This window comes from Diadema antillarum, unplaced genomic scaffold (assembly GCF_040938485.1).
Source record: "Diadema antillarum isolate AM-2024a unplaced genomic scaffold, OU_Dant_1.0 seq00001194_RagTag, whole genome shotgun sequence".
Taxonomy (NCBI): domain Eukaryota; kingdom Metazoa; phylum Echinodermata; class Echinoidea; order Diadematoida; family Diadematidae; genus Diadema; species Diadema antillarum.
The window spans coordinates 142,442-157,383 of NW_027271990.1; the positions used below are offsets into that span (position 1 = coordinate 142,442).

The window sequence follows — 14,942 nt, forward strand, 5'->3', positions numbered from 1 at the left end:
TCCTATTATAGTTTTGTTATTTTCTGCTGTCTCTGCCTCTATCATTGTCGTTATTATTTTCACTATTGTCTTGATCATCGTTATTATTTTGTGTATACAATATCTATATCATGTTCTGTATTTTGTCCAATTTCTTTAATCCTCAGTCTTGATAAAGGGCAGGGCCCGAAAGCTCGAGAATTAAAATCAAATTGGGAGGATTCAAAAGCTATACGTCTACCGCCTCTTCCTTACTCTCACCTATACATAATACATATATATGTATAATATATATATATATATACATATATAATACATATATATGTATAATATATGTAAATAATTATATATATAATGTATATATATACATATAATATATATATACAACTATATTATACACATCTCGTCTTTCTCTCCTCCCCCTCTAGTCCTTCCCTCCGTCTCTTGCTTTCTTCCCCTCTCTCTTTCTCACTCTGTTTTGATGCAAAATAGCTTCCAACTTCAGATCGCTATCTTTGCTAACATAACCGTGAACGTGAAAAATACTATTCTAGATACACACGGCACTATGCTCACCCGCAATGACATCACTTTCCGAAATATAGATTATCGCAAGAAAAATATGAAATGTACATCATTCTGTCTTTTGACATTCATTGCAAGCATATCAACAGATGGTGGATAAAATCGATGACTTGTAGATGAGGTAAACAGCCAATTTTATTTTCTCGATTCATCAGCGATCTGCATGAGTATAGGCCTACAGTGAAGGTAAAATGATTTCGGTTTCTCATATCTATCTCTTTGTAAGTAGATATCGTTAATTTCTGAAATAAATGTACCTCTCTCTAGACCATGTGGAGATTTGCTTCACAAGGGTTTGCATTTAGTTTGCCTCAACAAATTAACACCAATGAAATTTATTGTAAGGTATAGTGTGGTATACAACGCAAAACAGAGTCTTGTGAGTTCTCGGTTGTTGTTTTTTTCATCTTATCAAAGGGCCAAAGGGTTCAATTCAAATCAATTCAATTTCATTCATTCCACATGCTAAAAAGCATAAAAGCACGCATACATGGACATAACATATTGTACATTACGTTTACAAAGGAAACAAAAGGAAATAATGCAAAAGGTATACTTAGCATGTGTGGGAATTAAAAAAAAAAAGACCATAATATATAGGACTTATCAAGGCCGATTCCCTTACAGGGAAGAAGCTATAAATTGCAATCAAAAATATACATTTTAAAAGTAAATCTACACCATTAGAAATTATACACAAAATTGCAAGTAAGAGATAACAAAACAAAACAAAATAAAACAAAACAAAAAGGCAACTATCCCAAGAATTATTCAGCTGCACTTTGGATTAAAAACGTTTTATATTTACGTTTAAAAGATGAGAGTGTAGGACATTCTTTGATAATAGCAGGTAACTCATTCCAGCACTTAGCTCCAATATATCTAATTGTAGTCTTTGAAAACTTATCTTGGTAAAAGGGTAAACATATGTTATTAGCACATCTGGTGTTATAACTATGAACTGCACTATTTTGGATGAATGACTTATCGAAGGTTACTGGTAAAATGCCTTTAAAATACGAAAACATAGATATGGCCACTTGTAATTGCACTATTATTTTGATCAATTTTTAAAACTTTCATTTTCTTGAATAATGTTGCAGTGTGCTCGAAAGGGCTTACGTCGCAGACTATTCTTATTGCACGCTTTCCGGAAGAATGTAGATAAGGCATTTAAGTCATTAATTTACTTTAATGTATATTCATATTTCGCGTTAACTTTTCATTTGTAGCAAGCTGTCAGTCATTAATTGCATGTTTGAGACGTTACCCCTCGAACAGTGGGAGTGCAGCGCAAAATAGAGCAAATGGTAGAGGGCGTCGTAACACTTTGTATATTTGATATTGTGCTTATGTTGAAAGAGCAGCACAGCAGTTCTTCTCTTTCGGTCACAGTCCTGTGTAAAAAAAAAATAATAATCAAATCAACATATATATCATGTTTTAATACATGCGTTCTGGAAAGAGCGGTGGAACCTTGGTGAAGGACCTGGAGCAATTCATCCTCCCCCACAAAAGACAAAAAATAAACATTACAATTAACTTCCTTGATCTGAGTTAAAAGTGCCCTTTTTTGTGCCCATATCCTTACTAAAATTACTAATTGTCTTCCCTATACTTTGATTTTCCCCTGAAAGTTATTATTCTATTCAATGAGTAATTTGATGGTCCCTGACGGAAAACGTCCGGTGGGAAGACAACACGTGGGTACAACAGTAAAAAAACAAAAGAAACAGAAAAAAAACCGATGGGCACATTTTTATGCCTAAATGCGACCCAGATAGGGCCCACTTCTTATTGGAAGATGTCTAAAATACTTAGAATGAGTGCCACGTATTATTTTTTTTTTTAAAACAGTATGTAAGGTTGAATTAGGAACTGAACCAATCACTCTGATTCGTGCATAAAGAACCTTGTGACATATTTTGGTCTGCACTCAGGCGCAGACACAAGGCTTGTCCTTTTTTTTTTTTTTTTTTGTCACAGCACATTCACTGGATTATGTTCCGGACTTGTTTTTGTTTTGCTATATTTCTGAATTTCCTTTGAAAAATATGAACACTTGATGACAATTCAAGAAATTATATCGTATTATGACTGAAAGGCATATTCTTTGTAGAGTATTTGCATGTTATTCTGTACAACGGAAATCCTATACTGTTATATCTAACATATGAAAATAAGACGAAGTATTCAAACAATTTGTAAACTTCTATACAACGAGTGCACTGAGTGTGGATTGCAATCTTTTGAACCCTGTCCAAAAAATAAATTGAACTGATAAGCCCGGTTTGGAGTTTCATCTTGCGCCTGAACAGCAAGAAAGTCATTTGTACCAACGGGCATGTTTTCTCTTATTTTTTTTTAATTCACTGAGATCAACATCAGATTCTGTGATATAATGATTATCATAACGTGATCCTTTAAATTGGTGTTTACCAGCACATGAACCTGATATGAAACCTTTATTAGGCAATATTGATAGAAAAAATATATATCGGACATATCAGACATATATATATATATATATATATATATGATATGTTATATGTATATATGTATATATGATATGTTATATGTATATTATATCGATGGGAATGAAAATAATGAAATGGATACTTCCCCTAGAGTTAATTAATGGACCATTCTGGTCACCTAGTCTACGCAAGTTTATTCTTCGTCTGGTTAATTATTCCCTAAATCCCCCCGTCTTTATATCGATTCAAAAAGGGTAATTTAGTAATTTAACCATAAAAAAAAAGATGAACAGAGAAAACACATACTAAAGTAGTACGGAGCAAGTATACACTGTGTTACCAGCGACAATGATAGATAGAAAAAATAAAAAATAAATAGGTATAGACAGAGAGATAGTAAATAAATAAATAGATAGACAGATAGATAAAATAAAGAAATAGATCGGTATAGATAGATAGATAGATAGATAGATAGATAGATAGATAGATAGATAGATAGATAGAGATAGATAGATCAATAGATAGATAGATAGATAGGTAGGTAGGTAGATGAATTATACACTCTCACATGTTTCTGTAGAGAGTGTATACTGATAGTTATTCTGGATGAGATCAAGAGAACGTACAGCAGACGGCAGGCTGATATCTGATATACTAGTACATGTACTAGGTAATCAATACAATAGTGATAGGTTGACATCGGCGCTACACACACGTCCACCCGGCCCGTACTCGACGTGCGATCGGAGCGATCATTCTGATTGTCTTGTACATCACCCGTGGCCGCCCATCCCTCCTAACAACATGTCGACAGTTAGTGGAACCACGCACAGACCGAGGTAAGTATTCCATTTCATTTGTCATAATATGTGAGCATCATGTGGCCAAGTTTCGGGTGTATCTTGTCTTACCTTCACATGAGAACATTTCTAGAATAAATGCTGAAAATTATCCCCAATATTGAAAGTTTGGCATTACAGTCCCATGTATTGAAAACGAAGTAGGCAATAATGTCTGTAGCTGTGATATTGTGTTGTCAGCTGATGAGGGCTATCCTGGGTTTTAGGAGGCTAGATTATTTTAGGCTTCTAACTTAAGCACAGCCCCTGTCCGAACCCTAACCCTAACTCTATTGTCTCGAACCATATTAATCCATAAAGTCACCTAAATGTAAAATGTAATCGTATTAGAGCCTAATCTAGAGTAAAATATCCCGTTTGCGGCAGTTTAAGCATTGTTAAGGGTTTTTCCAACTTGTAAACAAATCAGGCAAATTATTTTCAACCATTTCATATATCATATACAAGATTATTCATTCACGCAATTGTTTTCATAAAAGAAATTTACCATTGACCAACGCAGTTTTCATGATTTACCAGGGCAAAACCCGGCACAATTTTCGCCGATAACGGCGATATGCGACGTAGTATTTCTGCTTGCGGCACGATGTACAATCCCTATGCAATACACGCGTGCTCCGCGATCTTTAGCTGAACGCCTTCACATGTCTCGCGAACATTGCGTAAGCGCCAATTCCCATTGCGAAAGCACGTGAAAATAGCGGGCGCACATGCATTGGCCGCAAACAAGATTGCAATTCTGGCGGTGTTGTTGATGTCTTTCTCGTGTTTTTCTGATTTTTTTCGATGGTAACATCCACTTTCCGAACAAAAATGGCGGCCCACATCGGCTCGCGAAAGTTCTATTTTATGTGAGGATATGTTTTCAAAATCCATGAGCATCGGGAAAACGACAAATAATCAAGTTTCTTGGACCATTATTTGTTAATTGTTATGTTAAGAAGTACCGAAAATTTTATTTTGGATGCGATATGTTGTCATTTAGGTGAAAAAATTTCACTTTCATCAGAGATCGTGCCCATTTTATCGGTTGGTTTTTGTTGATTGCTAATGTGTTAGTATATGTGTAGTGTGCATGTAACAGTGCAATGCTGTGTTTAGCGGTATATTACCGTGTATGTTGTACCTGCCGCGAACGGCTGCACGGCCGCTTACTGACGCAGTTACTCTAGAGATATTCTACTTTGATTTTTTTATTTGATTTTGATTTTATTGTTCCACATCTCAAACACAAGTAACATGATACAATCGATTGAACATAAGACAGGACATAGCGTCATAATTACAAAGAATACAAGAGAAGACAATTTTACAAATATGAAATGTGGGGGACCTACTAAAAAGCAGAGCTTGTAATGTGTAGTACTAGTAGAATCTAGGTCCCTACACACACTTTGTGATTGACCGAAAGATCGATCATCATCTGTATATCATGGTCGTCGGGGATATGTTCCGCGGAGACTGCGTCTGGCTTCATGGATCCCCTCCTATAGGCTATACAAACCGAAGGCTGTCATACTAGCTCCTGTATTAATGCTCTGCCAGCGGTTGTGCACAGACCAAATGTCACAATAAACCTAATTTCATACCGGTATTTCACATTCAAACAAGTTTGACATGACATGACACATTATGCAGCAATATTTTGGGTAATTTTCTCACTTTGTGCAATCGAAATACTTACAGTAACTAGGGTAGATCGCAGAAATTTGTATCCATATCGCAACATTACCGTTCGCTAGCTGTAAGTCGCCATTTTGAATCTGTTAGCCAATCACATGCGAGGTACGTGTTTTAATAAAAAGCACGTAGAAATCTACTTCGCATGTGATTGGCTAATGGATTCATACATTGAAGAGCTGTTACGACCGTATCGACGGGCTGGTAGTTGTGTCTTTTGTCATGAAAATTCTACCAAAATGTTGGATGATTCATTAATCTGGTGATTGCAATGCAATCTTGAAATGTTGATTTTGCTATGCAAGTTTAAATTTGCCGATTTAGGGCTGTAAATTAGATGCAGTCGAGAAGGGTGAGGTACCTCACCTAATTCTCCATAGAGACCGTGGTTAAGAGCTATAGAGACCGTGGTTAAGAGCTTCAATACAGCGAGGTATATGACAAGTTTCTATCTGTCTCCAGAGGAGAGCAATAACGTTAAAAAAAAAATAAAAGACTCCTCCGGACAGACGGATCTTTCTGTCTAACTTTGTGATACATATCAGTTTTCTTGTATCACTTATTCTTTTTCTCTCAATTTTAGTGTGGGTAGAGTATTTCTAAATTGGAATTACCGGTACATGGAATTCTATGGCTGTGCTGAAGTTAGAAGCCTAAAATAATTTAGACCCCTAAAACCCAGGATTGAAAGGACTGGCATGGCCGTGCATGGTTTAATTTTACAGCCACACGCATGTGTCTTTACCATCCAGCCACGCACATGTGGTTCTTTCCATGGTCTGAGCGGCTGGAGCTGGATATAGCTACACACATGCGTGTATAGCCTGATTCCATACACACGGAGGAGAGACTGAATGCAGGCTGTAGGTGTATATTTGTAACCTTATCAATCAAAATATGCCAATGTACGAGTCCTGTGAGTCACGACATCACACACCACCTTGTGAAGCAAATAAGATAACCTATACCATAGGTACCTACTTTGCACTTGGATACTCTAGTCTATGTTTATTTTCCTACTAATAGTAAAAAAACCAGTACCAAGATTCGACCTCCAATACCAAAATCTGGTCGTGCGCAGAAGCATAGAACCTCTATAGGTTTCACATGTATCCAGCGGTCAAATTTGGGACGGCATTTTATATGTTCGAATTATGCTTGGCTTGCTTTACACATTTTTCACTCTACTTTCGCCCATCTTTGTTTTATAAGATGGATTTAAAATCAATAGCAAATTTTATTTGATTTTGGGACTTGTGATTGATAACTAGATCAATTGCAATGCTATAATGTCATGTACCAGTCTTCTTGCATATTACACATTTAGATTTCATTCAGATCGATAAGGATTTCAGCTTTTAACTACTTACAATGCATAAACAAGAATGTGTGCATATCAAACACAATCAAAGTGTGTGCATATTCTCTGAAGATAATGTAGCCACGTATATTCTGTAGCACTTGCTTGTAGTTGTACAGTACTCTTTAGGTGCAGCGTACAGGATACACGTATCCTTATGTCACAAAGTTTGAACATAATTTTTTTAAAATCAACTCATATTTCAACTTAAGTTTTGAAATCAATTAGTTACCAGAACAACTTTCAAAATTGCAACCAGTATCTCTTAGCTTTAAACGAAAAGTGGACAAATTAGTTGAGCTAGAAGGGGTTTACTGTACTAAGAGGGACTCTTGGTCAAACTATCTGACAGACCATACATAATGTATGTAAAAGAGTGTGATTATTTCAATGCAGAATCCTTTGATGTGTGGGCCTTTACTTTACAAGATTTCTCAAATGACTTGCTTAACATCTATGGACAAAGTGGCTGTAGATGCAACCATGCGATCATGTTGCCATCAGTCAACTTCATTGTCTGTTAGTGTCCTTACAAGGTCATTCTAGAGGTATTAAAAAAAAAAAAATGTTGGTTTTGCAGTGTCATACCAGTATGTACTGGTATATTGCAAGAGCTCTATTGCAAGAGATGTTCTATGCACCATATTACAACTTTTAGGCATATTGGCAGTAGTCTAGAAAAACATGACCACACAAGGCTTATCAAAATGCATACAATATATCTAAGGTACTAGTAATTCATTCTTGATTTGCGTCAAATAATGTGGTTTGCACTTCCTTATCATTGTCTGTACCTATATTGGTGGAGAAATTTGCTTTTTTAAATAGGAAATGAAGTTAGAAGTTTTGAGTGAGCATTATAAGGGGAAATTTCTGTAACAGAGAAGCCAGACCTGGCCACTGACGAATTGCCCTCTGGCCCAGATCAGTGACATCATCAGTGGTGCTGTAACCACTTGGTCAAATTTTAATGCCACTACAGTACAAGACCTAAGTAACAGGTCGGCAGCAATGTATGATGCATAATCAGCAGTAGCTCCCCCCCCCCCCCAACTTTAACTGAACATACATAGCACAGGATTCAGTGGTGACAATGCATTGTGATTTCTGCGTGAGCATGTCTTACCTTTGGCATAAGTTTCATCAAATTATGGATGAAGATGGAACTAAACAGTAAAACAATATGCAAAGCTGCATATTCTGTGATTTACCAAATGTTGATTTATTTTGATTTTGATTTTAGCGTCAAGATTGGTGCTGGAGCTGTTGTCTGTGTTGAGGCTGAACTCAGAGGAGATATCACGATAGGTACGTGTTTCTTCATCATTTTTAAGAGCTAGAGCTGGAAATGCTTGTATACTGTAAAATGTTAGTAACTTATGGTTGTGAAGTGCATGGGTTAGGCCTACAGTTCGGTTATGTTATGCTTTGTGAGCTTCAGATATAATCATTATTAAATGGACAGCAGTTCTGTATGGATGAAGACACATAACCAATATTATGTTAATTGTAAACACCCATGAAACGGTGTGCCAAATCATTAAATTACCAACTTTCATATTCAATAATCTGTTTATGTAAATTTCATGCTTAATGCTCCTGTGAGTTAAAGACAGATATCCGTACTGTACACTTTTCTACCTTGAGTTGCAGTAATACCACACTGTGGTTTTTTAACAGACTAAAGTTTGCCATGTAGTAAGGGTTGAGAGAGTGCTTCTTGCAGTGTTTCTCATTATTCCAGTTTCATTAGCCAGTGCCATCACAGTTTGTAAGTGAAGATTTTCCAGCAAACCCACAGCAGTCATCCTTGGCATCTTGGCCCAGCATACAGTATGCAATGCTACAGTAATACAAGAGCACCTATGACCAAGTTCCACACCAAAGTACTGGGAGCCAAACATGAAAATAACATGTCATTTTTCGTAAACACTCACAGAAGCTCACCCATTGGTACTTTTGCAACTATTCCTGCATTCGGAACACTGGCTGGTTCATACACACTATTTGAATACAGTAATGTAGGAATGAACAGGTACTTTGTGCAGACCACATGGTATGTGTGGCTTGCGACACTAAAAGTTCTTCTGTCACAGTGCACCAACTCAAACTGCAATGCACAGTTTTGCACCTCGTACATATTATTGGCAAATGTGTACTAGAAAGTGATGACTTACCTAGATTTAAACAAAAACGGTGCTCCCATCCAGGTATTTATGTGCCCAGCCAGTTAAATTCATGCTCTCAGCTCTTTTCAAGGCCAGTGGCCACCTGAAATATAGTGGAATATTTCTGTCATGTGGATTCCTTTCTTGGACATGTGTAGGTCCAAGGACCGTGATACACCCAAGAGCAAAGGTCCTAGCGGAAGGAGGTCCGATAATCATTGGGGAGAGTAACCTTATCGAAGAACAGGTGGTCCTTCACAACAGGTATGTCAGTAGATGTGTTGTAGGCTCCCAGTGAAGATGAGCTTGATTAATAGTTAATAGTAAAGAGAAACTTTATCCATTAATTTCCCTGTAGGAATGATGACAAGTTGACAAGAAAGATACAAGAAATGAAATCATGTCTCTTTCAGATGCCTCCATCAATATTGTTGAGTACTAGAACGGTCAACCTTGCTTAAGTCGAATCTATTTGGACTGAAGAAATAGCTTCGACTAGAGAAAATTCCACTTATGAGGGATTAAAATTGATAATAGAACATGATTATAAAGAGAAGAGGACTTAAAAAGTGCTTTGATTTATAGGCGATTATTCGACTTATGCAAGGTCGACTTAAGCAAGGTTGACTGTAGTTTATGCATTTGTTGATATCACTGTGATCATGGTTCAAATAGCAGACAGTGAAGCCCAGTGTCTATAGATGCTCCATCACTGCCTACAGATAAAGATATATATGGATAATTAAGTCATCCCTAGATTTAGTGAGTTTGGTCTTCCTTGTCTCTAGATTATTCACTGGTGGTTGATCTCAGCAAAAGTCTTGAGATAGGTGCATGCACACTTGTGTAAGCTTGAAAGGAATAAGCATGTAGATTACCTTTACCTGCATTCATTGTCTTTTTACAACCCATAGTATTAACCAAAACATCTGTGGTTCCTTCTGTACCATTCTCTTGGTCTTCCTCCACAAGCTGAATGGAAAGATCCATTCTCCACTGATGAGATGTACTGAAACGCTACTGGTCAGCATCTTCAATGAAAGCAAAATGAATAAAAGAAAAACAAGTACAGTTTGATAAAATGTATACAAATAGTGAATGGTCACGAGTGCAATGGTACAAGATTTTGCATGAGGTGAAAGATAGAGGCGCTCTATTCAACGAGGCAAAGCGGAGTTGAATAGTGTGCCTCATCTTTCACCGAGTGCGAAATCTGGTTCCATTGCACGAGTAAAGACCATACACTATTTGTTTTATACAACACCTCGAACGTTTACAGATTTGGCACTCACAGATTCTTGAATTTAGCACAGAAATGGCAACCATTTTCTGTGAAAGACGAATGAGTAGCCTCACAGTCGTAGTCACCGTGTATGTATGTGAGTACGTACGTATGCGAAACGAAGTTGTTCACAAAAATGAGTGACAAAAGTACGAGCTTGTAAGCGCGCTTGTAATTGTTGAGTGCGCGCGGCACATGTTTGTTTATTGTGACATCAGAGCGCGTGCAATAGAACATTTTGGTCAAACCAAAATTGCACGCTGAGACACACTCTGTGCAATAGAACCTTTCACTAAATGTCACGTGATGGGCAATCGACCAATCGGATAGCTACATTCTAAATAGGTGTTGTATAGATTTAGATAACCTGTGCAAGCCAGTTAGTTATCACTCCAGGTGTCATGAGTATACGTACTATACATGGAAAATGTTCTTTAGCTCACAAACTGTGAAAGTCTCAACAACCAAAGAGGAAACAGTGTAATTGTTATATGCATCCTGTGACAACAATGTCAGTAATTATCACAGTGATTTGGCAAAAACATACCGATCCTCTGTTTTTGTTTTCTCTACTATGAGGGATAGCCTGTTCACACTCCTCATCACTTAAGAAGAAAACCTATGAAAGGATATTGGAAGTGCCCATTTGTCACTTTTGTGGTTGCATACCTGGTAAAACTGTTTCTTATTTTGCTCCTTCTTTCTTCAGAAAACTTCCTGGCCAAGACACACCAGTCGCCATGACGATAGGAACAAATAATGTCTTTGAAGTGGGTTCCCGTATCCTTGAACTGTGTTGTGCATTCTGTTGAATGAGCTGACTCTCTGCTTCCATGAAAAGTTGGAGAAGATGACTTCTCATTCTATTTCTATTTGCATGGTGTGAGTGGGAGCAATTATTGCAAAATACATCTGATATCATCACAAATTTTTATATTTTTGTAGACACTCACCAGTGCAGAATGTTCTGTTCGTCAAGACACAAATCTACCTTTGTCAAGATGGATCATAGGCTACAATGATAAATTTGTGCAGTCAGATATTTTTTTGTCTTTCATGATACATGTGTGGAAATCCACTCAGATTGGGGTAAGTTAAAATACACTTTTTAAAGGGCAATAAACTCAATTATTTCAGTGAGGGTATTCCCTTTATGAATTACAAAATGTTTATTTGAGTCCATAAATCAAATTTATTTATGTATTCAAATACACAGTGTTTTTTTTTTCTCTGTAAGACCTGGCACTGCACATGTCCCTTCCCTCATGCCTTGTAGAACTTGGAATTCAGTTTGCATGCAGTTCTCATTGGTATGCTGGGCAAAACTTGGGCAAGCTCTCTGATTGTTTGGAGCAACCATAGTTTAAAAGATTTGCATTAATGATTTGAATGCATTAAAGAATCAATATTAAAATGGTTTAGTGCAATAGTGCAGTTCAGTTTCAGACTGCTACACTATGTTGCTCATAGTCATGAATTTGAGTGGAGAATAAGGACAGGTGGAATCAAAGGGTTGTAGTGATATGCATTGTATGGATCTTGTTACATGAAGTAAATATTTTATCTGTATGTGATTTTCTTGTCATTTCAGGTGAATGCTTGCTTAAATTTTAGCTCAAAACTAAAGGATTGTTGAGTCTTTCTGTTATAATGTGTGTGAACCATCTTCATGACCCTGACAGATCCCTTGAGAGCAGATGAGTCCATAGTGAGAAACAAGCCATAGATTTCCCACATACTAATATCAAGTCTTTCTTCATTGCTAGATGTCTATCATCAGTGTTTGATGTAAAGGACTTTAGGGCATGGTTGATATCCGATTCTATACAGTTTCACAGTGATGCAGTGCGAACAATCATTTTAAAAGCAAAATACTCTCAGGGGGTTATGCTCAGTAAGATTTTTTTCTTGACAAGCTATTCAAACAGGATGTGAGGCTATACGTGTGGGCAACAACAACATCGTAGAGTCAAAAGGTGAGTGAAGTGTCTGTAGTACAGTGTATAAAGCAAAAACAGGAGTCGCAACCCTCCAATGTGCAAACAATTAATTTTGCACTGCCCTGTGATTTTATGCAATAGTATTAATGTCTGTATTTAAAGGAAAGTGCTTCAGCGACAGGTATTTGTTCTTTTTTCTTTTCTTTTTTGATAGAGTAGCATTCTTTATACTGGATAGTAAACCATGTGTTGCATGCCTTTTAATACTTAGAGAAAGAAAGTCTTTTTGTGTGTGTGTAATTTTCATTGCTAAAAATGTTCATCTGGATGTAAACCTATATTGTGTGATTCAAGACTTTCCATAAAAGTTGCTCAGCCATGAGCATAAACTTGTGTCACTTGTGAGAATGGCATTAGGTGCTCTGATTCCTTGATGTTATCATGTGGTGGGAACCCTGCACCCTGTGCACTTGTTACAAGTACTCTGTTTATAGTGTTATATGCCATGAGATATAATTGTTTAATGAAAGGTAATATTTTGTGACTCGGTCTAATACCAGTCAGGTAATGGATGCCCCAGTAGTGGACCATTTGAAATTTCTCCAGTGGTCTTACAGCGGTCTTATCCCATTGGCTACAAAAGTTCCTCTAGTTATGAGAGATAATGACTTACATTGTTGAGTATGTAAATAGAATGTTCTAGCCTCAAGGATGAAAGTGCTATTTAAGGAGGTTTTCATACTATCGTAAACATAAAGTTACTTGTGTGTGTGTGTGAGTGTGTGTGTGTGTGTTTGCATTTGTGTTATTAATTTGTTGGAACACTTACAGATTGACCAAGCCAATGCTGGGTTCTTGGCAAACATACTGTCCTCTTAGCACCATCACTCGAATTTCCCTCATTTCACCCCTCCAGCTTCCATTGGCCGGGAGACAGAGCTGAGCAGCGGCTGCGTGATTGGAGCATTCTGCAACATTACTAGTCATGAGACCCTCCCCGAGAACTCCGTCATCTTTGGTGATAACTGCAGGAGGAGATTACAGGCTGACAAACCACAGGTAACCGTAGCAACAGCAAAGTCCCAGCAATCTTTATTATCTGTCTATCTATCTATTTACTGTTTCGGTGTATGCCATACTGATATGAATTTTGCTGCCTTGATGCATGCATGAAATTCAAAGCAGTATTAGATATGTGCAAAATACAAACTTGTATTGCATGAAGTGTATTCATTTGAAATATAATGGTATACATTGTGTGCTGTTGCATTCAAGATTTCTAGAATGTCTACTTATATAGTGTGATGTTCTTCTGTATTCATGCTGATTTTTATGATAGAGCTGTTGCTTGTGAGACCAACATTTTGTTTTTAGCTACAGTTTTCTACAAAACAGTTCAACAAAGCAGAAGCAAAAAATTATGCATGCACATAAAAGTCCACACCACACTCTCATATCTGAGTGTGAAACAAGCTCAAATAGGTGCCTGTTCAGAAGTTTTCTTTTTCCACAATAGCTTCAAAAAGAATAGATTAAGTAGTTCTCACAGAGGTGAATTATTCACCAAAACATTGATAGAAATGAATGGGTTTCTCCATTCCAATGATCTTCTAATGTGAAAGCAGTATCATGCAAGGAGACCACATTCCAAGCAATAGCCTTTGTCTTGATGCATTTGTTGCTTCTCCCAATATCTCTCACAGTGTTCGTATTTCCACAAAAAAAAAAAAATAAAATAAAATAAGATAAAAGTCCCTGTGCTTTGGGGCTCTCTGGATCTAATTCTGTGTAGAACTGAGGGCTACTACATTATATTCATGTATACTAAGCTTTCATGCAATATCATTTTAGCTCATGTGACCTACATGCACAATAAAGGTCATACATTGTACCCTGGCATACCACGGCTTTGCATCCTGTATTCCTCATCCATTAATGCAAAGTTTTGACATAACTTCTATATATTTTTTTTTTAACGGCAATTTTTGATTCAGCTGATTTCATCTGATAGGTAGGGGATTAAGAACTGATACATGGACTTATTCAATCGTATTCCCTTCAGTAATTGATGATATTGATGATGACAGTCATTTTAAACATGACACATTTCCACCACATGTTTCAGATTACAAATTAGTCGCTTTTCTCTCATATTGCAGATAACCTGTGACTTTTCTTTTGGGGTGTTTTTCTCTTTGCATTGTAAGAAAGATATTCTGCAAATATCACCTTGATATATGTGGGATAGAAAAAGGAAAATCAGCACAGGCCATGTAGCAGTGGTAATGTCAGCCAGTCGATGATTGACACCACAGAGCGTGAAATTAGGCATTGCCAGATTCCTGCCAAACCTTTTGTCACTCATATTCTGATGAAAATGTGTTGAGAAGTATATTCCATTGAAATTTCCATATGTGACAACTTCCAGTACCACCACATCAAATTCACTTTAAAAAGATGGGAATACAAAACTTAATATATGTACATATGTAAATCATATCAGATTATACACACACACACACACACACACACACATAGGCCCGAATTCACAAAGGTGGTACAAATGAAACCATGGTTTAAACCATGGACAAAAACCATGGAGCGCCAAGTG

The 14,942-nt window shown here is 37.0% G+C and overlaps 1 protein-coding gene across 1 annotated transcript in view; it reads left to right on the forward strand.

Moving 5' to 3' along the window:
* The first annotated feature begins 3,818 nt into the window (after nt 1-3,818).
* Nucleotides 3,819-14,942, forward strand: part of LOC139744605 (dynactin subunit 6-like) — a 41,161-nt gene continuing 30,037 nt past the window's right edge. The window contains exons 1-6 of the mRNA XM_071655035.1: nt 3,819-3,880; nt 8,185-8,249; nt 9,268-9,373; nt 11,101-11,171; nt 12,320-12,367; nt 13,248-13,390. Of these exons, the coding sequence (XP_071511136.1) occupies nt 3,846-3,880; nt 8,185-8,249; nt 9,268-9,373; nt 11,101-11,171; nt 12,320-12,367; nt 13,248-13,390 (468 nt within the window). The 5' untranslated portion in view covers nt 3,819-3,845. The remainder of the gene's footprint in view (nt 3,881-8,184; nt 8,250-9,267; nt 9,374-11,100; nt 11,172-12,319; nt 12,368-13,247; nt 13,391-14,942) is intronic.